The sequence below is a fragment of the Phocoena sinus genome, chromosome 18 (genome assembly GCF_008692025.1).
Source record: "Phocoena sinus isolate mPhoSin1 chromosome 18, mPhoSin1.pri, whole genome shotgun sequence".
NCBI classification, from domain to species: Eukaryota; Metazoa; Chordata; class Mammalia; order Artiodactyla; family Phocoenidae; genus Phocoena; species Phocoena sinus.
In genome coordinates, this window is record NC_045780.1 from 18,518,921 (window position 1) to 18,544,515 (window position 25,595).

The 25,595-nt window shown below is 36.3% G+C and overlaps 1 protein-coding gene across 5 annotated transcripts in view; it reads right to left on the reverse strand.

Annotated features, from left to right (window-relative positions):
• The window catches only part of FNDC3A (fibronectin type III domain containing 3A), a 166,988-nt gene that overhangs the window by 26,435 nt on the left and 114,958 nt on the right, over positions 1-25,595 (reverse strand). For all 5 annotated transcript variants that reach the window (XM_032610872.1, XM_032610868.1, XM_032610870.1 and 2 more), the window contains 9 exons: positions 23,344-23,613; positions 22,141-22,199; positions 17,219-17,376; positions 15,216-15,275; positions 13,957-14,095; positions 11,922-11,975; positions 9,754-9,878; positions 9,212-9,386; positions 7,346-7,432 (listed from right to left, as the gene is read on the reverse strand). In XM_032610872.1, the coding sequence (XP_032466763.1) occupies positions 7,346-7,432; positions 9,212-9,386; positions 9,754-9,878; positions 11,922-11,975; positions 13,957-14,095; positions 15,216-15,275; positions 17,219-17,376; positions 22,141-22,199; positions 23,344-23,613 (1,127 nt within the window). The remainder of the gene's footprint in view (positions 1-7,345; positions 7,433-9,211; positions 9,387-9,753; positions 9,879-11,921; positions 11,976-13,956; positions 14,096-15,215; positions 15,276-17,218; positions 17,377-22,140; positions 22,200-23,343; positions 23,614-25,595) is intronic.

A 25,595-nucleotide genomic window follows, 5' to 3' on the forward strand; every position in this document is an offset into this window, starting at 1 on the left:
TCAGTCTTGAAAATACAAGTATAAGTCTAACATTTTGATACTAAACAAGAGTCATCACTGGAACAAGCTATAATCTGGTGATACTTGATGGGCTTTAGGCTTGCTTTAACTTATTCTTTTATTATTCTTCAGGGGTTTAAAAAAATGCCCACAAATTCTTTGAATTTCCTCTCTTTAAAAGATAAAGGTTAATTCCTCTTCCCTTTGAACTGTACTTAATGACTTGCTTCTGACAAACAATGTAGAAGAAATGATGGTATGTGTAGCTTCCCTATGGGAAGCCCATGTGGTGAGGAACTAAAACCTCTGACCAAGAGACAGCAAGGAGCTGAGGACTCCTGGCAAAAAGTTCACTTGAGTGAACTTGAAAGCACATCCTCCAGCCACAGTCAAGCCTTCTGAGGACTGTAGCCCCAGATGACATCTTGACTGCAACCTCATAAAATCCTGCATCAGAACCATCCAGCCAGGCTTGTCCTGAATTCCTGACCCACAGAAACTGTGAGATAAATAAATGTTCATTTCATTTATAAAAAAATGTTCATTTTTTCAAGCTAAGTTGTGCAACAATGAATATAATTCATATTTATAATAATTTATACTTATTCAATATAATTATATTTTTCACTTCAGAAATATAATTACATATATATTTTAAAATTTTTATTTATTTTACTTATTTTTGATCGCATTGGGTCTTGGTTGCTGCGCATGGGCTTTCTCTAGTTGCGGCGAGCGGGGGGCTACACTTCGTTGAGGTGTGCAGGCTTCTCATTGCGGTGGCTTCTCTTGTTGAAGAGCACGGGCTCAGAGCACACGGGCTTAGCAGCTGTGGCACATGGGCTCAGTAGTTGTGGCACACGGACTTAGCTTCTCTGCGGCATGTGGGATCTTCCCAGAGCAGGGCTCGAACCTGTGTCCCCTGCATTGGCAGGTGGATTCTTAACCACTGAGCCACCAGGAAAGCCCACCACAATATTTTTAAAGGAGAAATTAAGCCCTATGTTTATATTTTTACCTATCTCTTCTACTGAACTTAAAGTTCCTCAAGTCCAATATCAAACTTGATATGATTTTTTCTCCAAACCTGCTCCATCTCTGTTCTTCCCCATCAGTAATAAGCACTACTACCATTTACCTAGTTACTCAAGCCAAAAATCTAGAAGGATCTTTGATCCTTTCTCTAAACCTATTTGTCAAATCTATTAGTAAATCCTGTACTCTGCCTCCACTTCTCTGTTTTCTATACCTACCACAACCTTAGTTAAAGCCTCCTTTATTTGATGTTTGCTGAATGACTGTAACATACTACTAACTAGTTTCTCAGCTTCCATTCCTTTCCTTAACCTCATCTATTCTCTACATGGCAGCCAGAGGGACTTTATCACTTCTCAGCTTCATGGCTTCTCATTTTACCAGAATAAAAATCTAAATTCTTATCTACAAAGCCCTATGTGATTCCACCCCTGACTACCTCCACTCGAAAGGTTCGAGTCTTTTACGTTAGCAGTTATTTCCTTTGCCTGGAATGTTCTTTTTAATCTTGACATGCCTCCTCCTTCTTGTTATTCAGATCTGTTTAAATGTCATTTCCAAAAAGACTTCCTCGACTACCCAGTCATTCTGTCAACTCACCCTATTTTAGTTAACTTGCATAGCACTTATCACTATCTAATGTTTGTTTGCTTGTTTGTCGTCTATTCCTTCCACTAGGGTATTAGCTGTTTTGATCACTGTTGAATTCTTATTGTTTAGAAGAGCGCTTATCATAGAGCAGATGCTCAGTAATTACTGGCAGAATGGATGAGCCATAGGTGGCGACCACTATGACGTGACACTACAGACGAGGATCTAAATAAAATCTATTACCCCAAATAACTCATGCAACCCATGAGAACTCAGTAAAATTTAGTGCAGTTGTTCAGTTTTGCTCAGGCTTCCTCATCAGTCCTCCCACATATTCAGATAGAATTTCAGGATGTTTTCTCACTCTGCTGCTTTACAAATTAGACTTCAAAGGGGGTCAAAACACTTTCAACATAGTACACAGTGTTTACTTAAACCTCACAACTAGAGGAAGATTTTTTTTAAAAACTGAAGTATAGTTGATGTATAAGTTACAGGGTGTACAGTATAGTGATTCACAATTTTTTAAGGTTATACTCCATTTATAGTTATTATAAAATATTTTCTATATTCCCTGTATTGTACAATGTCTTTTTTAAAAAAGAAACTTATTTATTTATGGCTGTGTTGGGTCCTCGTTGCTGCACACGGGCTTTCTCTAGTTGCGGCGAATGGGGGCTACTCTTTGTCTTGCAGTGCACGGGCTTCTCATTGTGGTGGCTTTTCTTTGTTGCGGAGCACAGGCTCTAGGCGTGTAGGCTTCAGTAGTTGTGGCACATGGGTTCAGCAGTTGTGGCTCACGGGCTATAGAGCACAGGCTCAGTAGTTACGGCGCATGGGCTTAGTTGCTCTGCGGCATGTGGGATCTTCCTGGACCAGGGCTCGAATCCGTGTCCTCTGCATTGGCAGGTGGATTCTTAACCGCTGCACCACCAGGGAAGTCCCAATGTCTTTCTTTTTTTTAAACTTTTAATTTTATATTGGAGTTTAGCCAATTAACAATGTGATAGTTTCAGGTGCACAGCAAAGCATCTCAGCCATATATATATATATATACACACATGTATCCATTCTCCCCCAAACTCCCCTCCTATCCAGTCTGCCACATAACATTGAGCAGAGTTCCCTGTGCTATACAGTAGGTCCTTGTTGGTTATCCATTTTAAATATGGCAGCGTTGTACAGTATGTCTTTATACTTATTTTTTTATACCTAGTAGTTTGTACCTCTTAGTCCCCTACCCCTACAGTGCCGCCTCCAGAGGAAGCTCTTATTTTTAAATTATATATTTATTAAAATCTTTGGCTGCACCATGCCGCATGCGGGCTCTTAGTTCCCCAACCAGGGATCAAACCCACGCCCCCCACACTGGAAGGCAGAATCTTAACCACTGGACGGCCAGGGAAGTCTGAGGAAGCTTTTAAAGTAAAAGCAGACTCCATAAAAACCATAAGGTCCACTAATTATGTTTTTAAAGCTATATATGTCAGCACTGCCTTTTACTTCAGTTAACCAGGAAGGTATAAAACCGTATTTTCCCCCAAATTCAAATTTTACGAATAATCAAAGCATTCATTTAGTGTCCACCACAGGGGGAGCACTGTGCTAATAACTCTAGGTGTGGTGCACTTTTTACCTTCAGAGTTTAGAATCTTTGTGCAGATTCTATGCAGACATAGAGAATGCATATCAAAAGAATTAGGCAACAGAAGAAAGATTACTATGGCCTAAAATGGTCCAGAAGGGCTCTGAAAAAGCAAATGAAAGTGATAACTGGGTTTTCACAGACAACAGCAGTGAAAAGGGGAAGACTGGATAAGAGAGAATAGAAAGATGAACAGAAGGGAATAAATAAATAGTGAGCTCTGCTCGGGGAAGGATGAGTATTCAGTGTGGTGAGGGAGCCAGTTCAAGTAAGAAGTGAAAGGCAGTGCAGTTAAAGAACTGAATGGGTTGGAATATAAAGAACCTTATAGCAAATTAAGGAAATTATATTTTGGAGGCAAAGCTGTGTTTCAGACAGATTAGGTATAAAATATAACTTGGATTAGAAGGTGAGCAATTAGCTTGAAAGTGATACAGAACAGGTTTGGAGATTTAGTACCCTTTAGGACAGAAGTGACAGCTCGCATAAGGCAAAGAGATGATATATCCAAGGCAGAAAGGGATATTCCAGGTAGAATTAAGGACTAAACTTGGGCCACACTTAGATAGGGAAGAGGAGAAAGGGAGACGTCATAAAATGACAACAGACAAGATGAGAAAGAAGAGGGAACGTGACTCTGTACTGTCATAGATGCTGATGTATGAGCAAATTTCAAGGATGGAAGGTAAGTGAAATTGATGGACCCAGATACTGTTTTGATTTCTCTTCACCTGTGAGAAGGCCTCAAAAACAAGTAACAAGCTGAAGTAAAGGTATCTAAGGGTTCTCAGCTCAAGGTACTCAGACCCTGACTTAGAAGCCTTGCTACTTGAAAACATATTTTTCAGGAACTTCAGGAAATAAGGCATTAGTTTTCTAGTGGCCCAGAGTCATAGGGACTGGCCACTAGGTCCTAGCCCAGCTTCCAAGTGAACCACTGGATGGAATTAGCATTGTTCAGTTGTTTATCACTCTGAATTTGAAATGATTTTAAGAATTCTCATTGCTCTCTTATGCTTTAAAGTTTTATTTTCATTTTTCTTTTGTCCTTTAAATTTTTTTGTTGTTCTAATTTTGTTTTAGTATTTTGAGTGTCCTAGGATTGTCCTTACTGTACAACCTAGAACTCTGGCATTTGGTAAACTTGCTCAAATTAGAATTTTATGTTAATCGTATCCTTATTGTTTCTTTACAAACAATAATATATTATTTAGTCACTGCTTCCTGCATTATAATATTTTTATTGCTTTTGCTTAGTATTCTATGATTTCTTTTAGAGTGTTAAGATTTTACTTTGATATGTTTGCTTGAAAGAGGAGACTGCAAATGTCAAGCTAGAAAGGAAGACTCAAACAATAGAAGTAGGATTTAATGATTCAACCCCACCTCAGCTGGCACCCAGTACATGGCAGATTCAAAATAAATGTTTGAGCTTCTAGAAAACTTCATACAGTCACCATTTTCTATTTTTTTCCCTCCTCTAGATCAGTGGTTCTCAAATTTTCACAAGCATCAGAATCACTTGAAGAGCCTACTAAAATACAGATTGCTAGGCCTTACCCCCAGAATTTTTAAATAAATTTAGCAGATTATAAAGACATTAACAACTTCTCTTTTGAAGATCTGCTGGTATGATAATCATTACCTAAAGCAAAAATGCAATCCAACACCATAAGAGGAAAACTAGAATAAATGTACATAATACTTCTTAGGTATTTTATAAATCTTGTCAATAATAAAAACTGTATTTGAAAATTAAAATGACCCAGTGTTATCAGAAGTTTTAAAAATGAAGCTAATATACAAACTAAAGCATGACAAATATAATCATATGCACTGCAAATTTCCCATTATCATTAAAATTTTCTTTCATAGGTTCTCAAGGAGTAATAAAAGTTATCTTTTGCTTTTTAATAGTGAAAACAATTTACGATGGCTTTTATCATTTATTTGAAAGCAATGGTAGGAAAACTCAAATGTTGAATTTATCAACTAATAAGCATCCTGTTACAGTCTGGGGAAAACCTCTGCATAAAAATGTAGGCTGGCTTATATTAACTGGTATATTAGCTAATTCAAGCACTGTCTGCCAAGAAATAGCAATGCATATCACCAACCAAGTCAGAGCTAAAATATATCCTAGAATGGATGAATTACTAGGAAAGATACAGAATTTTCAGGAGTCTCCATAGAAGAACTTTCAAAGCTTGCTACTGCTTCAAGTGAGCAAGACGTAGAGTCTCCAGGCCTCAAGCAAGCAAGAATGACATGAGGTAGGTTGGGTGGAAGCAGCAGCATCTGCCTAGTAGAAACTTGAGCACCCAGAATAGGACTCTAGGGAAGGATATAAAGGAAAGAGGAGGAGTTTCATCCAATAAGTAAATATTGTGAACATATGTGGGGCAATGTTTCTCACTGATGATGATGGGAATTAGAAATAAGGAAAGGGAGAAAATTAGAATTAACCCATGGCACTAGATTAAATGGAGGTTTTTGGTGCGAACTCATGATTTTTAAAAATAGATATTCTAGAGATAAGAATATAAATGTGTTTGTGCATGTAAATTGTGTATGTGTGTGTATACACACACACAAGACAAACACACACACATCTAGTTCTTAGCCTTGTCCACTGAGAGGATGCCCAGGAGGAGCAATACCCTTACAGCATTAAGTATACTTACTACCCAGATCTTGACTTCTAAATACTATTGTCCACTTAAAGGACCCAGGTGCTTTGAGAAATGGCCAATATCAATGTTGACGAAGAGAAAGTACAAGATGAGAATGAAATAACGTGTTCCAGAAAGGGTGGGCTCAAAGAATGATGGGGTGGGGACATGTCAAAATTCAGAAGTCAGCCTGACAAGGGCTCCCAAATCTAAGACAATTTGAACCTCATAACTGATAGCCATAGCAACAAAATATAACCCACTCAGTAAACAGGAATCCATGAGTTCATATTGATATAAATAAATGAGAAAAGAAAGCTTTTCCTTATAGTATAATGCAAATTAATAAATGTAGAAGGAATGATAAAATTAAAAAAATCACCACTTGGCAACCATTAATCATGATTACTGAATAACTGATTCAGGCAAGAATTACCAATGGGTGTTAAAACTAGTGGGTGAAACTTAGATGAGGAACAAGATGTCTACAGAGTATATTCACAAAATACTTATTACAAAGAGAAAAAGAACAACTTTACAGTGAAGAAACATGGTAGATATCACCTTCATCAAGTAACTACTAGTGACTGGACAATTGAAACTGTGCACCACTAGATAGAGCATTAAAATATCATTACTTTTTTCTGATATACCTGCCAAAAAAGCACATTCTGACTATGTTCAATGACATCCACATTTTTTTTTTGACATCCACATTTTAAAAGATGTTTTGTTCACGTTTTGCAAATAAGACTCCTGTAAAACACTGAGACTGTTTTGAATTTAAATACATAAAGTTTGAGAAGCATTATTATATAGTAAAGTAAAACTTATTAAAGCTCATTTGAAAAGGCTAAAATATTTAAGATTTAAAACCACAGGGGGCTTCCCTGGTGGCACAGTGGTTGGGAGTCCGCCTGCCGATGCAAGGGACGTGGGTTCGTGCCCCGGTCCGGGAGGATCCCAAATGCCGCGGAGCAGCTGGGCCTGTGAGCCATGGCCGCTGAGCCTGCGCATCCGGAGCCTGTGCTCCATGGCGGGAGAGGCCACAACGGTGAGAGGCCCGTGTACCGCAAAAAATAAATAAATAAATAAAACCACAGGAATGGGCTTCCCTGGTGGCGCAGTGGTTGAGAGTCCGCCTGCCAGTGCAGGGTACACGGGTTCGTGCCCCGGTCCGGGAAGATCCCACATGCCGTGGAGCGGCTGGGCCCGTGAGCCATGGCCGCTGAGCCTGCAGGTCCGGAGCCTGTGCTCCGCAACGGGAGAGGCCACGACAGTGAGAGGCCCACGTACCGCAAAAAACCCCCAAAAAACCCCACAGGAGTGAGGCATGTACCTGCCTTTATAACAGGAACAATAAGAACAACAAGCAAATCTTTCAAGGGCTTTCAAAGCTTACCTTAAATTTATACTTTGTACTACGTCTGAGATTTTTCACTGTGTAAGCAAGGTCTTCTCCATCATATTTAGGCTTAAAACCATATCCCTGGAAAGGGAAAATAAGTCTTCATTAGCAGAAATATGGGGAATAAGGAATATGTGAAAAGACTCAGGTCCTCTTCATCTTCTGTTACGTGCAATGTGATTTAATGCTTGGTTGAGGGTAATCTTCATCTTGAGTAGACAGATCCAGAAATGCTACTGAACATTTGTAGGAGGATGGGGAAGACCACTTATTCTCAGTAAATACAGTAGCCAAGAGAAGATCTTTGTGTTGAGGGAAAATGAGAGACAATGGTAACATCACCATCAGTAAGCTTATGCCTAGAACTAACAGGAATTTCCCAGACAGATGTTGCAAGAGCTAAACAAAACCATAACTATTTAACATATTTAACTTTCCCTGAACACATAACTGTGTTTAGGTGAATAGATGAATAGTTGGTTGTGCTGGGAGGTTGTGATGTCACTTATGTTTGGCATTATTTAGTTTGGCATTATTTATAGCCCCAGGGACAATGCTTATACTTTCCCAATGTTATTTTTAAAAATTAAAAAGACTGAGATATAATTCCCAAACCATAAAATTCCCATTTTTAAAGTATAAAGTTCAATGGTTTATAGTATAGTCACAAGCTTGTGAAACCATTGTTTAATTCCTAGTTCCAGAATAAAGCCTGTACTTTACTTTCTGGTCAGCAATCACTTTCTCTCTTTTCTTATACACCAATATACTTTCTATCTCTATGGATTTGCCTATACCCATAGAAATGGAATCACACAATATGCAGTTTTCTGTGACTCGGTTCTTTATTTAGCATAATGTTTTCAAGGCTCATTCATGTTGTGGCATATGTCAGTACTCCATTCCCTTATGTGGCTGAATGGTATTCTACTGCACGGATATATTACACTTTGTTTATCTATTCATCAGTTGATGGACATTTCGGTTATTCCCACTTTTTGGCTATTATGATTAATGCTGCTGTGAACATTGGTGTGCAAAGTTTTGTACAAACATGTATTTTCAATTCTTCTGGGTATACACCTAGAATGGACCAAGCTATTTTTTTAAAATTAATTTTTATTGGAGTATAGTTGCTATACAACGTTGTGTTAGTTTCTACTGTACGGCAAAATGAATCATCTATACATATACATATATCCCCTCTTTTGGATTTCCTTCCCATTTAGGTTACCACAGTGCATTAAATAGAGTTCCCTGTGCTATACAGTATGTTCTCATTAGTTGTCTATGGACCAAGCCAGTTTTGACTCATATTGATTGCTTCAAAGTAACTCTGAAAAGCTATGAAACTATATATAACTAGGAGAAGACAGCCTAACTCTTGTTTAGCTCAGGTCTAGCTTACAGGAGATGAGACACTGGTAACTAGATTCAGGCTGCACTGTATAGTCTCATGTGAGGCTCTTCAAAGTTTCTGTGGCACTTGGAGAAGCAATGCATGAACACAGTTGGAGAAGGGAGACATTCTCTTTTCTTATCTTTTAGAGTTGCTTAGTCTAAGGCTGTGGTGATCCTTCCCTCTCTTTATTTTCCCCTAAACATATATACTTAAAGTGTAGTCTGTGTTGTTCCCAGGCATAAAATGTATCCAAACACACATAAAAACCAAAACCCCCTCCAACACATCAAGAAAACAAAAGGCTGAGTTGTCCCTCACTTCCAGTCCCTCCCAAACAGTAACCAACCAAGGTTTCAAAGCATCTGGGAAACGATCTAACTATTGTGGCAATATTTACTGTATCAGGATTAATGTCACACTGAAATGCTTTAAGTACCATATTTAAAATACATACTTACTGAAGTTTCTTCCTCCATCTCTAAAATATAAGAAATTCCTTCATCTGATGGTGTTCCTGAGGGTTTACTCCATTGTAAGGATAACCAAGTAACCCCAGCTTTAATTAATATAGGACTTGCTGGCATAGAAGGGGCACAGCCTGAGGTGTAATATAAGACTTCTTCACTAAAACCACTGTTGAAGCAAATGGTTTTTAAGAAGGAAGGAAAATAGTTATTTTTTATAGCCAAAGAACTCATTTTGATAAGTGACATTTTTGGGGCAAATGATAATTTTGATAACTAATTATAATCCAATAATATCTTGGATTTGGTAATATCTTTATGGTAACCAGGTCAGATACCTAAAAGTGAATTAGTATTGTTTTAAAACTGCAGTTTATGTAATTAACAAATTCTCTCATAGCTTTGCTAGGTTAGTAACACATCTTAACTATATCAACGAAGTGATAACTAAGGCAGAATTTTTAGTGGATAATTTGGACTGTGAATAATTTATACAAATGAATAGTCTAAAGTATCTACATTAAAATGTATCTTACCTTGGACCATAGTCATTTTTGGCTGATAGTCTAAATTTACAACCCATTGCTGGTGACAGTTTAGTAATTTTAAATTGCTTCTGTAAGCCCGTGTAACACTGACAAAATTCTCCATTTCCTTTTCCCTAAGAGAAACAGTTATTATATATCATTGTACATTACTGTAATTCCTAATTGATAGTAACATATTAGCTAGTGTACATTAAAAATCATCTTTGTTACATGCATGTCATGAATCTCAAGAGAAGTCTAAGATAACACATCTTTTATATGATACTCACTGTTCATTAACGCAGAATTCAAAAACTGAAGAGCAGGCATCTCTGTATAGCTTCTTGAACTAAGCACCCTGTTTCATAGCTGATGCTTAACCTCTGGCTTTTAGTAAAAGAAACTCTTTCCAGGTATGGATCCCACAATCTCTATGGGGGGACTGGTAGCGGTGGAAATAGGTTGATCTTTGATATGCATAACTGGCAGCTTTCCTTAACCTATGAAAAGTTCTATGCAAACAGTTTCAAGAAAAGGTCCCTACCCATCCCCAAACCACCTAGATAGCTGCTAAACTTCCTTAAAGATTTTGGCACTACTACTGCTTAGATTTAATACTGAAAGAGTATAAACAGAGAGAAAAATCCCATTACAGACATTAAGATGGGAGAGAGAAAAGTCTGCAGTTCAGGACAACTGAAGAGTTTTAGAAATTTAAGATGCTACATAAAATCAACACATTTTTTATTTTCTACCCATTTCTCGTTATTGTGTGGTAGAGGTAAAGGGCGGTTAGGGTGACCTCTGCTTCAAAGAAAACCTTTAGTCTGAATCTGGTTGCTTTATTGAACTCTAATGTTAGTTTTAATAGTGTTTATAGTTGATTCTATCAAGTTATCTAAATAGAAAATCATGTCATCTCTAAAAAATGATAATCTTGCTCCCCCAGCCCAGCCACCATAGCTCTACCTCTTGTTTTGATTCCAAATCATACTGTATTAGCTATAACTTCCTGAATAATGTCAAATAAAGCTGGGGAAAACTGGCAACTTTGACTTGTATTTGCTTTGACTAGAAGTGCTTTTATTGTTTAGTGATAGTACTGCACTTAATACAAAACTATCAAATAAGGAATTACCTTTCTATTCCTAATTTGTTTTGAGTTTTAAATGAGATGGGTGATAAATTTTATCAAATATCTGTCATAATTTATTAAGATGATACAGTTCTTCTTCTCAGTTACTATGATACAGCAATAGACTTCCTAATTCTGAATTCTCTTAGACCTTCTGGAATAAAACTTACTTGGGTTGTGCCTCAATCTGAATTCCCAAATTATCAGTGGAATTTCTTCTACTCCCTCTGGCCCCTCCTCTTAGCTGCAGTGAAGCAGCCGGGCAAAAGAGAACATGATATATATAAATGACAGTAAAACAAAGTACTAAACAATAAAGCCCAGTATGTTTGCTGTGGTAGGCTGAATAACAGCCCCCGAAGTTATCCAGATCCTAATCCCTGGAACCTGTGAATGTTACCTCACATGGTAGCAGGAACTGTACAAATGTGGTTAAGGTAAGGCTCTTGAGATGTGGAGAGATTATCCTGGATTATCTGGGTGGGTCCTAAATGGAATTACAAGTGTCCTTTTTAAGAGGGAAGCAGAGAAGGACTTGAAGACAGAAGAGGAAGGCCATGTGATAATGGCAGCAGGGGGAGAAAAGGCAATCTGATGTGGCCATGAACCAAGTAATGAGCACAGCCTCCAGAGCTGGAAAAGGCAAGGAAATGCATTCTGCTCTAGAGTCCCTGGAGTAAGCACGGCTGTGGTGACACCTTGATTTTGGCCCAGTGAAAGCTATTTTGGATTTCTGGTTTCGAGAATTATAAGAGAGTAAAAGTGTTGTTTTAAGCCACTCAGTTTGTGGTAATTTGTTAAAGCAGTCACAGTAAATGAACATGCTTGCCTTTAAGGCTGATGTGAAAGAAAATATTCCATCAAGTTAATTAACCAAGTGATAGCTTTGATGGTGGTTTAGTTGAAAACAATTAGAACACTGGGAAGTCTGGTCAGTAATGGTTTCTAAGAACACCATCAGCTGACTCATAAACAAAAAGGTATTTCTGCCTGAGGATATGCATACATTTTAGCCTAATTTAAAAAGTTTAAATGTACTTACCTCATCCCATTCTAAAATAAAACTTTGGATTTTAGAACCATTGTCACTAGGTGCCTAAAACAAACACCAAAAAACAAACAAAAATGAGTACAAATTAGTACTTTTATAAAAGATATTGTGACGATCCAATCTAAGGCATCTATTGTGTGTTGCAGATGTTCTCTGGGATTTAGCCCTGGAAAAATGTGCACAGAGAATACAGAAATACATGCGTATCCTATAATCCTTTTAACTTCAAGAAAATAAAACAAGAGGCTACTCAAATTTTTATGAACACTGAACAATCTCTTTTATCAAGATCTCTTAACTTTTATAATTTTTTAAAAAAAATTTATTATTTTTGGCTGGGCTGGGTCTTTGTTGCTGTGTGGGCTTTCTCTAGCTGCGGCGAGCGGGGTCTACTCTTTGTTGTCGTGCACGGGCTTCTCACTGCGGTGGCTTCTCTTGTTGCAGAGCACAGGCTCTAGGCGTGCAGGTTTCAGTAGTTGCGGCTTGTGAGCTCTAGAGCACAGGCTCAGTACTTGCGGCGCATGGGCTTAGTTGCTCCGTGGCATGTGGGATCTTCCCAGACCAGGGCTCGAACCCATGTCCCCTGCATTGGCAGGCGGATTCTTAACCACTGAGTCAGCAGGGAAGCCCTATAATCCTTTAAAAAAATAAATAAACTGCCTTTTATCAGAAGGTTTTATCAGCTTTAAGCTCCTGGGATAGATCCTGTCATTTTCATTAAAACTCAACTTACAATCTGAAAGTGATATTGTGTAATACACTAAAAAGTGAAAGAACTAGTGTTCTGAAAGGAACTCCAAGAGGGCATACTGTCTGGATCTCTGCTTCTAGACTCCACGTGTCAACCGCCTCCAAGAGGGCATACTGTCTGGATCTCTGCTTCTAGACTCCACGTGTCAACCGCCTAAGACTGCTAATTCACCAATCTGTTAATTTTCAGTGGTGAAAATTTCAGCTTTTTTGGTCATTTTTTCCCCAGTATTTAATCACTCTAAAACTAAAGAATTTCACCTTCATTTCAGTACAATGAAGAATTGTTCTTTTCCTCTAGGACTTCTGAATGTGCTCCTGGACATCCATACAGGTGAAATATCTGTTTATAATTATTACTGCCTAGACCCTAATTCCATTTTACAAGGTATTTGCGGTATAGTTTTAACAGTTACTGTATTCCCCCAAATGCAACTACTATGCAAGTTGGGAAAGCTTGTACTTAATTTTATTCAAAAATTTACCAAGACCTAGGTATCATTTCAGAAAATCATGTCACCAATGACAATGATGTCTGTGGTGTGTGAATTACCAATTCTATCTAGTGTCTTTCCATTACATCTTCTTGTGTAGCTGGGCACAAATATTTATATATCAAAAAATATATTATTCTATTAAAAATAATTTTATTCCTCAAGACATTAATATTTTAAAAACTATGAGTCTAGTTATTATGAATCTCATTTTAGGATAAAATTCAGGATATAAAGGTGTCATTACAGAGTATTATAGAAAGTAGTAATGAGCCTGAGAATTACACATTGCAGTGTCATCACAAATTCAGTATAAGGGCTGCTAATTATAAATCAATCTTTTCTGCTATACTTAACATTATAGTAAGAAAAACTGATGAGTGTTAATAACACAAATAAGAGTGTTGGGCTTCCCTGGTGGCGCAGTGGTTGAGAGTCCGCCTGCCGATGCAGGGGACACGGGTTCGTGCCCCGGTCCGGGAGGATCCCACATGCCGTGGAGTGGCTGGGCCCGTGAGCCGTGGTCACTGAGCCTGCACGTCCGGAGCCTGTGCTCCGCAACGGGAGAGGCCACAACAGTGAGAGGCCCGCGTACAGCAAAAAAAAAAAAAAAAAATAAGAGTGTTATTTTATAAGGAACAAATGCCTATTTAATAATGTGAAGAGCAAGAGCAATTTAGCTTAAACCTTTTTGTCTCCAAAAACAAATGAAGTTTAATACTACAGAAGAAAAAAAAGGAAAACAAATGTCCAGTTGGAAATACTCTAGAGAATATTCTTACCTTCCATTGCAAAGTGAGTGAATTTTTGGTCCGATTGGCTATCCTTGGTGGATTAGGTGTGTCAGGTTCACAGCTCAAGGTGGTAAAGGTTTCAGCTTCGGAAGGAGTTCCCTTTATAGAATTGTATTCTGCCTGGACTCTAAGGTGATAGAATAAATTGTTTTAACCTGCAGATAGAATCACTGTATCCTACCATTCTATAGCATCACCTTTAAGTACAGGCAAGTCAGTAAGATGCCCTCTAAAATGTTCTATTGAGAAAATATGCATATCAGAAATAAAGGGTGACCCTTAAAAAAAAGAAAAATAGAATAGGCCAGGGGCTTTCATATTTTTCTGACTGCCGAAAGAATACATTTTAAACTGTGACTGTGTCTCTGAGATATGCATTTATACACACACACACATACACACACACACACATGCACAAGTACCCTGAAACAATATCCTTAACTAGGGTAATATACTGATACTTTCTATTCCATTTGATATTTAAATTTAAAAATTCTGAATATAACCCACAAAATTAATTTCATGATTCAATAATGGTTGCAATCCACAGTTTGAAAAATATTAGGTTGGATGATACTTTGGGTTTATCCATAGGATGTATAATTGAAGACTTAATTTAATAGTTTAATAGGATATATAATTGAAGACTTAATTTAATAGTTTAATAGGAATAATCCCAACTACAAGTGTTCTTTTTAAAAAGAGGTGACTGACTAAATCGTTATACTGAGTCCCAGCTGGGGAGACCCTAGAGTCTATAAAATAATTTCGGTAAATTATAAAAGAAGAACTGTGCAGAACAAAACAGTAGTATCTAAGTTATCCTAATTAAATGTTATGAAATTCTCAGTTTTAATATCCCAAACTTGTACAAAATAGGATGGAGTAAAAATACGTAAGTAGCAAATATTATTTATGATTCTGTTTTGTAAAAGTTTCAAAAGCTGGGACAGTTTTCCAGTGCTGAATTAGATATTACAGCTATATTATACATATCTGTATATTCATTCTAATCCCTAGGTCCTACAAACAGGGTGATTTACCACATCAATATAACATTTGAGTTAAATGTTTTTGTTTTTTTTTGGAAAGTGTTGATAATTATACCACAAGAAAAATCAAAGTCCACAAAACCCATGTTTTTAATCCAAAATTAATATTTAAATTATATTCTAGACTTTTAAGGAAATCATTAAAAACAAACCCTATGCTATATCATATAAAAGCAACATATAGGAATTCCTTACTTTGCATGGTAATCTGTAGCTGGTTTGAGATCATTTAAAGTGACACTGGTTTCTTCTCCTCTGGGGAAAAAAAAGGCAACATTTCGTTGTCTGATAAAGCATTCCAGAGGATATGTATTATGTACACTACAGTTTGTGGTACTTTATGAAATTATACTGCTTCTTACTTTTCCAACTGTAACCACATTCAGATTGCACTAATATGCAATTTGTGTAATTAAGATATATGCCGAACTTAAGCATGTACCTGAATACCACTTTAAAACAAAAAGGTATGCTAAGCAAATCAATTGTGTAAGCCAGACTCTTTTTTCCGCCCCCCCGTGGAGTTAGGGAATATACTTAGCTTACTGAAGAAACAGAACCATTTTCAATTATTTGAAAATCCACTGGTATATAATTAAAACGCTAAATAACACATGTACTACTGAAATCAAACCTACCAAATTTCTACAAGGAGTCTGCCACAACTGGATTTTATTTAAAATATAACACGGAACTTTATTTAAAATGTTAGTTTAATGAGTAGATAAAAAAAACTGAATCATAATTTAAGGTAAAGCATTTTTTATGGCCACTATTAAATTTTCAAATATAATGGCACATATTTTCTTAAATAATCATTTGATACAACTATTATTTGGGTATGTAGCCAACAAACTAGCCTGTTTTCTCTTCCTTTTCTTTTAAATCACTGTTCTCTGTTTCATTTCCTTAAGTTTCTCTCCTTTCCACTTTATGGATTTCTTCCTCCAACCTCCCACCTCCCTCCCACTTTCCTTCCACAGCTATCCTGTTTCTCAAATCAAAGCCAGTGAATCGTATGAGAAAGGAAACATGTCTCACTGATAGAAGTACACCTTAATGAATCAGGCAGTTGTAGTAGCAGCCTCAGAAAGAGACCTTAATTGGTGCAGGGTAAAAAAGGTGACTAAGGTTGACTAATGTCCCTCTTGTGCTCTCTGGTCAGGCTGCAAATGGAGATAAATCCTTCCTCTGAGAAAACAGCCATATCAAACTAGAACAGCCATTAACACAAAAAGAAACCTTTACGTTGATGCTCCTTTACCCTCTGTTTACCTCTTAGGTAGGTTTTGTCTCTTTTAAGAAGAAATAGAATAAACACAAGGAAGTCTCAAAAGAGAGAAGGAGATAGGACATTCTTATAACCTTATGTTGCTAGATGACAGTCACTGGAGCAGTTTCTTTTTCCTTTCTTCCCCACACTAGCTATTTTTTTGAAAAAAGATACCAAGAAGGCTGATGTATCCAGTGTTGTGTGTTAATAATGATCATTCAAATGGCTAACCACCTCCTTTACAATCTTCCTGGTGGTGAAATTTTAACTAGTAATCGACTTTACTCTTTTTCATCAGAATAAGCAATTTCTATATGAATAAGAAGAGAAAAATAATTTATTTTACAACCATCAATCATAAACATCACAGTTTTAGCCACTGATACTTTCTAAGGCTTCTTGGTATATAATACGCTTTAGAACCAAGAAAAGAGAACTATGATTTTTTCAAACTATGATTATTAACATACCAACACACAAATGAGGAACAATGGTACTAAATTCATTTTACAATGGGATATGAGCTTGTACATATAAGAATTAAATCCAACTCCCTAGAGGAGCAATATCACATTGCATGAGTTCACAATATAAGAGTTCTCCATTTCAGGTCCTGGCTTCTACATACTACAATTTATATTTATGTCTCAGGAATACGTGAATAGTGAAATATCTATTAGGGAGCCTACTGAAAAATAAAAAAGCTGAATGTGGGCAATGAAAGTGATTATTCCAAGGGAGTGTAGACAGAAATGTGAACCAGCCAGCATTTGGACTATTTACATTGAAATTACTATCACTGGTCAACTTATAGAGTCAAAATAAAAGCATGAAGAGGGAAAATAGCACAGAATTAGTTTTAAGCTGTTTTTGATAAACCATTAACTTATATAATGGCAGGGAGTAAAACATAACAAATACCTACGTATATACACTTTTATATTTCCCATCTTTTCCAGTACTTGAGACCAGAATTTCATAACCATAGAGCTCTGGTACAGTAGTCTCATCTGTTTCGCCATTAATGAGGCTGGAAGGAGGTGACCAGGTAAGTACTACTGTCCTTGCCTGGATGTCTGAGGCCTGCAAAAACATAATATTTGAAAGCTCTTTGAAACAACTAATGTGTACAACAAACAGTAAAAAAAATCTAATGGGGTTTCAAGATTAAATAAAATATATCTAACTACTTACATAAAATGGCTCACAAATAGAAATCTGTCCTTTTGTAGATGAGATACAATTTGCTGTGCAAGGGCAGATAGGTTCAACAAAGGTTTAAAGACCGTTTGGGGCTGTCTAAAACTATTAGTGTAAACATCATATACAGTCAAAAGAAGGGCAGAAAAAACCCACTTGTAACATGCTTGAAAGGGTTCCATTTCCTCACTTTAGAAAGTGTCTAACAATAAGAAAAAGACCAAAGCCTCAACAGAAAAATGAGCAAAGGACATGGACTGTCCGAAGAAATATAACTGAATAATATTTAAAATAAAAAGATATAAAATATATCTAACTACATTCATAATTAAATAAATGTAAATTAAAACAAGATACTACTTTTCATCCACTGGGTTAGGGAAGATTAAAATTAATTAATGGATGAAATACTGGATTAATATCTAGTGTGGTGAGGGTCTGGAGAAATGGGTGGTCTCTTAAATGAGGATAGGAGTATAGATTGGTACAATCCCTATGTAGAGCTACTTGGGAACCATTATAAAAATTTAAAATGTGTTTACTTTTTGATTCAGGAATTCTACTTCCAGGAATTTTTTTTCATGATAATATTCCGTAAACTTACATAAGTACATAAATATACACCCTTAAGAATACTCGTCGCAGCACTCTTAATAGTGGCAAGAAACTGGAAATTGGTATGCAGGTGTTCAAAAAATGAGGTAGACATGTACGTGCTGACATTTAAAGACATCCTCAATATACTGGTGCTATGTAATAGAGGAAAAACGGAAGCTGCAAAGCAATATATATGCTATGATTTCAGCTGTGTTAAAGAAATTAAAAAACGCATACAAATAACGCATACAAATATCTGAAAATGTACTATAAAAATGTACTAATCCTTACCTTTGGGGAATTTTGTGAGTATGTGTGGTGGGATGAAGAGAGATATGAGAGAAAAACAGGAGGTCTTAATAGCATTTTTACATTTTGGATTACTTTTATTAAAAAAGTCTAATAAAGAGGAAAAAACGTCTAGGGATTTGATTTAAACTAAAGATTGGTAAGAAAGGTATCAGATTATATCAATACCCAGACATTAATGTAAAAGCTTGCTTTAAAATTATCTACATTTAATGACTATCTTAGTCAAAGACAGTAAAACAAACAGAAACAAAACAAAACCACTAACCACTAGGATGAAGCCCCTATCTTGAATTAGGCAGAATAAACAATCTATACACAAGCATAACTTTCTCTCCTTCTCAAAGCTTTCAAAGCTTGAATAAGTTTAGAAGACTGTTACTGTATTTATTTTGCTTCTGCTGAGTCACAGGAAATGTAATATTTACTGTCATGCTGTCTTTAAAAAGTCTTAGTTCAGTACTATGTTGCATTTACAATGGACTTAAAAGTGATTCCTTGTTTTAACCAGTGTCCATCTGGCTATTAATCTGTAACTGTGTAAGGTTTTCTTTCCTTTTTAAACAAACATACTGTTAACATACATATATCTGTACCCTTTAGAGTTTCTTGATTTTATGGGATGATCATAACTGTGTTAAAACTGTGAGAACAGGGAAGTGAACAGTATTCTGAAGGTAGGTAAGTTAATAGCATTAACTGGCATCTACATTATAAAGCTTATTAGGCTTTGTGGGTACTGATTACATCATCAAAAGCATAGGCAAGGGGCTTCCCTGGTGGCGCAGTGGTTGAGAGTCCGCCTGCCGATGCAGGGGACGCGGGTTCGTGCCCCGGTCCGGGAAGATCCCACATGCCGCGGAGCGGCTGGGCCCGTGATCCATGGCCGCTGGGCCTGCGCGTCCAGAGCCTGTGCTCCGCAACGGGAGAGGCCACAACAGTGAGAGGCCCGTGTACCGCAAAAAAAAAAAAAAAAAAAAAAAGCATAGGCAATAGAGAAAAGACTAAGCAGGGAGACAGAAGACTTGTCACTAATTTGCTTGGTGATACTAAACTCTCAACCTTTTAGGTTCCAGGTGCCATCTATAAAAATGAGTGAAATGATCTATTTACCTTAATTAATCAAATACAGTATATTTAAAATGGCTTTTTTTGGGGAATAAATCTAGATTTACAGAAAAGTTGGGAAGATAGTATACATACAGAGTTCTGTATACTTTCTACCCAGCTTCCTCTAATGTTAACATTTTATATAATGATGTATTTCTGTCAAAACTAAGAAATTAACACTGGTAGAATACTATCAATTAAAATTTTAACTAAACTAAATAGACTTTTCCAGGATACTATGTTGAATTTACCAAGTATAGCTTAAAAAAAAAATTAGACACACTGCTAATTTCAGCTTTTCTAGACAATCCATTTTTACAGAATAACTCTTGGTCCCAACTCATTCTTTAAAAAAGATATTTTATTACTTGCATATAAATGTTAAGGCACAAAAGATTACACTAGGGTTGCTGTGGAAAACTTCATGAGAAGTGAATTTTGAACAGAATTTTAAAGGATTTGGGATGGGATATAATTTTGGTAGAAAAGAAATGGGTAAGCTGCTGGAACATGTGTGAGTGTGTATTTTAGTAATTTCATGTTCATGAAAACCATAGATTAAGGGAGAGAGAGAGATAGTGGACCATTAAAAGGATGATTGATAAGGGAACGAGGAAATGATCAACCATGTCAAACACTGGAGGGAGATCAAGGAGAATGAATGTAGTCTGAAAAATGCCTAAAAATGCTGTTTCCTGGTGCTGGTTTCAGAAGGATGTAACCAGTTGTAAAGAAGAAAGAGAAGTGGACTGCCATTAAGGTACTGTGAAATTCCTGTGTAAAGATGAGTGTGTGCGTGTGTGTCCAGGAAAAAGTAGATCCTAGAAATTTATAGCGAAAAAAAGGATAAAGCTTGCAATTCAGTTTGGCATGGGGAGAATTAAAGGTAAAGAAGAAATCTAAGATAATACTGATACTGTGAGCCAGAGAAATCTGGATAAGTGTTCATTGATGGAAATACTGAAATTAGAAAACTAAAGGGATCTAATCCAATTCCTTTTTTATTTTAGAGGAACAATGGAGAAGAGAAAATAGTTTAGGAAAAATGATGAAGAATTTGGTTTTCTAGATGAAGTTCTAGTTGGCAAAACATACAAACTTGGGGTATTCTTTAGGATGCTTCAGGAAATGTGGTTCTAGAGAAAGAGGTGAATAATGAGGGTTAAAAATACAGATACAGAAATCATCTGAAATATGTCTTCTATTTGTATGCTACTTTAGAAGTAAAATTTCCTTTTATATCCACCTCACTTGATTCTTATAATTATGCTCTAAAGCAGGCAAAACAGACATAACTATCTTCATTTCATAGATGAAACACATTCAGAAAGGTTAAGTGACTTGTCTGAGGTTACTCAACTAGTGACCAGGGCCTGAATAATTCAGTTCTTTTTTTGCTACACAATGCTTCCATTTTTTATTTTAAAAAATTAAAAAAAATTGTTTTATCTTTTGGCCATGCCACACAGCATGCAGGATTTTAGTTCCCCAACCAGGGATCAAACGCACATTCCCTGCAGTGCAAGTGTGGAGTCTTAACCACTGGACTACCAGGGAAGTCCCCACAATCCTTCCATTCTGAATCCACTTCTAGACAGTAGCTGAAAATAGACATGACCATGTAAAAATACGTGTAAGTACTGACAAAGACTAAATGGTAGTAGGCAAACATGAAAATAGAAGTGGTTGAATTATGTACAGTATATTTTAACTTTTGAGGAAGCTTGTGGTCTTTGTTGGGTAGTGATCAAAACCATTCTTGAAGAAAAGCTGTTCGAGCCCTGGTCTGGGAAGATCCCACATGCTGTGGAGCAACTAAGCCTGTGCGCCACAACTACTGAGCCTGCACTCTAGAGCTCGTGCGCCATGACTACTGAGCCCACGAGCCACAACTACTGAAGCCCGCGCACCTAGAGCCTGTGCTCTGCAACAAGAGAAGCCACTGCAACGAGAAGCCCGCGTGCCACAACAAAGAGTAGCCCCCACTCGCTGCACCTAGAGGAAAGCCCGCGTGCAGCAACGAAGACCCAACGCCACCAAAAATAAATAAATAAATTTATTTTAAAAAAATTCAGTTTGTACAAGCACTTTAATCTTTCTTCTTATCTGATGGAAATATTTTTTCTATTAGAATGATAGCCTTTATTTAGGCTATTCTAAAAATATGCAGATGTAGCCAGTTTTGCTGTCATACCTTTTTCTGATTTCTTCTATTACATCTACACAAAAAAAGGACTGGGGAATATTAACTTTCTTCTATGGTTTGATTTTAACTCTTTTTGTATATGGAGTTAATTGGATATATTTAATTTGGAAATAATATAAATGGGTTTTTAAAAAAATGATAATCAGTTGTACCTACACTCCTTATTAGATCTTTGCTTGGTCCAGTCATTTCCAATGTCATTGAGCATATATTAAAACCTTGTTTAAAAATTCTTGGTTGAGTATTCTGCTTCACTGATTAAACTAAACTATCTCACCTTATGTCAGATCTGTACTGATCCACTACTGACCTCACATTCCTTACATATAGTTAAGTTTTAAACAAGGCCTGAATAGGCCTGAATATACCAAAATCCTATATGAATATACTAAATATAATGTCAAGAAAATACATAAGATACTTACCACTGGTTTGACAATGTTGGAAAGAAGTGCTTCAAAAGCTTTAGTTTCTTCATCTTTTTCTTAAAAACAAAACAAAACAAAAAATGAACCTAAATGCAATCATCCCACTCCCTTCCCAATATGTCTTCTAAAACATATACCAAGTGGTTGGTATTTGAGAGTTTTATTTTCTGGTTTTTACCTCTTAGTTCATATTCAGCAGCTTGTGGCTCTTTAGAGTTCTTCTGCCTCAGTTTCTATGTCTGTTTTAACCATGATTACTAATTATAATACCACTATACACATCTGAACTAGTCAATAAGTTTTACGGAAAGTATATTTTTATACTTTAAAAAAAAAAAATAAAGAATACTCTCTCTCTGGAAAGTCCTTATTTGCCAATCTCATACCTCTTAATGACAAGTTAACTAAGTATTTGTTTCATGACATGCCTTAACTGTGGTTCCCAAAATAGGAATATAATTGACTTGACCATAACTTATAGCCACCACTGATGTATCTGAAACTTTAGCTTAACTCTTCTGAAACATCAGTGCTGAAAAGAATGATCAGAAGGTCTCAAATATATGGGAGAACATTTTGATAAATGTTAATAGGCAAGCCAAGAGGCTGTTAAAGCATTAAATTTGTTGATGGGGAATGGAACTTTTAAAGAAAAGGAAGTGATGCTCAGTTCATATGGTGAAAGTCACAGGTTAAAAGGAAGGATCCAAGGGAAACATGGGGATTTTGAAACAAAAGAACTTTTGAAGAAAGAAATGGACAATACTCTATCCTAACTACAGAGTATATAAATAGATTGGTGAATGACAGAACTAGTTGCTTTCAAGGACTTGCGTATAAAGAAGCTGGGAGGATTAAAGAGTTTTGATAAAAATCAGCATAGCCTTATCTAGGTCCAGAAAGAAGAAGGAAAGGAATCTGGATGAACTTTGAGTTTTCCTATCAAAGACAAATTTCTCTTGGTTAGTAAAGTTTAGATATAGGTGAAATTATTAATTGAGCTTTCCCAAAATATAAAAAGAAATACCCTAGTAACAATTTAGGTTCTAAAACTTTCCTGTCACATTTAAGAAGTGTTAGGCTATTAATCGACAGTTTATGTGAAGCATGACGAAATGACTGAAAGGTTAGAATATACTTTTAGTAGGTTAAATGATGATAAAAAGTACAATTAGAATATATTGTATTTTAAATAGTTACCTTCTATTTCTGTATCAATTTGCACACCACCTTTTCCCCTTCCTGACTTGTTCTTTGCTGATCCTATGTTTACACCACTAGCATTCTGCCCTTTCATAAGCCCATTATGTTCATTTATGGGAGAAGGGCATTTCTGGGGTGATGATGGTGGACTGTTCATTTTATCCTTCTGTGTTCCTTGGCGATCCTTTAATTTTTTCTGCAAACGTTCATATGTCTTACTAGATCTTTCATCTCTAAAGTTGGACCTTCCATGTGTAGAGTGGGCATCTGAGAAGAAATAAAAATAAGACATTTAAAAAGGTCACTCTCTCCAAACCCATTTATGGCATGAGAAAAGAACAGGAAATAAATCTATCTATATTATATAAAACTTATGTATTATAAAATATTTCAAAGAATAATCTTGCATAACAAAGCTATTTCTGTGTCTCCACCAACTGAGAGAACCAAGCTTTGTGACTTGATTATAACTGTAATCTTATAGACACTTCTTTCCTTCCTCTTTTCTCAACTATTAATCTCCATAGAAACAGCTTGCTGATATGCTATGACTATTACAGGTGGGGAATAAGAGCTGAACTGAGCTGTGTACAGTTCTTCTTTTACTCTTTTGTAGCCATTACTTTTAGCATCTCTTTCAACTTCACACATATCAACTAGTAAACAGAAAATCTCCACCTACCTAAATTCCCTTATGACTCAAAAAAAGCAAATCATCACTAAAAAAATGAGGTTTTAAGAGTCAGCAAAAAGAAGTGAGTGGGACTGTTAATTAATAACAGAATCTAGGTACAGAGTGTTACATTTTCAGATATTGTAAACTCAGGGCTGAGACTTAGAATGTATTCATTCTAATAAGTCATAGAGCAATGTAATATAAATCAATACCCTCATGAATATTGTTAAATCAGTTGTCCTCAGAGTTCATTTTCATTGTAAATTTAAAATCTGTAGTGAGGAAAATATTTTTCAAAGGAAAAGTCTCAAAAATCTCAGTAAAAAAAGTTTTAATTTATCAGTGATTTAAGAAAATTAGTATAATATTCTTGAATACTGTAAGGATATGCACAATAATATTAAAATAAAACCCCAGGAATTTGGATATATACAAGTAAAAGAGTAAGTTTAGAGCCTTACTTCATATTATACACAAAAATTAACTCAAAATGAATCAAAGACCTAAATGTAGGAGCTAAAACTATAAAACTTATAGAAGGAAACAAGCACATATCTGCACAACTTTGGATTTGATAATAATTTCTTAGATATGACACCAAAAATACAAAGCAATCAAAGAAAAAATAAGGTGGACTTCATTAAAAACTTTTCTGCATCAAAGGATACCATCAAAAAAGTAAAGAGACAACATGGGATAAAGTATCTGCAAATCATATATCTGATAAGAGACTTGTATCCAAAATACATAAAAACATTTACAACTCAACAGAAAGATAAATAACCCAATTAAAAAGAGGTGAAGGGGCTTCCCTGGTGGCGCAGTGGTTGAAAGTCCGCCTGCCAATGCAGGGGACACGGGTTCGTGCCCCGGTCCGGGAAGATCACACGTGCCGCAGAGCGGCTGGGCCCGTGAGCCATGGCCGCTGAGCCTGCGCGTCCAGAGCCTGTGCTCCACAACGGGAGAGGCCACAACAGTGAGAGGCCCGCGTACCGAAAAAAAAAAAAAAAGAGGTGAAGGATTTAAATAGACATCTTTCCAAAGATGATATAAAAATTGCCAATAAGCAAATGAAAAGATGCTCAACATCAGTAGTTACTAGGGACAAGCAAATCAAAACCATACTGAGATAATACTTCATACTCACTGGGATGGCTAGAAGCTAAAGACAAATTTTGGCAACGATAGGAAGAAATTAGAACTCTCATACATTGCTGGTAGGAATGTAAAATAGTACAGTCACTATGGAAAACAATTTTGCAGTTCTTCAAAAAGTTAAACATACAATTACCATATAAGCCAGTAATTCCACTCTTAGTTATATACCCAGGAGAAATGAAACCATATGTCTACACAAAAACTTGTACACAAATGTCACAGCATCATTATTCATAACTGACAAAAAGTGGAAACAACCCAAATGTCGATCAACTAATGAATGGAAAAACAAAATTATATCCACATAATGGAATATTTTTCAGCCATAAAAAGGAAAGGAGTACTTACCATGGTACAAGCTTGAAATATACCTTGAAAACAGTATGCTAAGTGAAAAATGCTAGATACAAAAGGC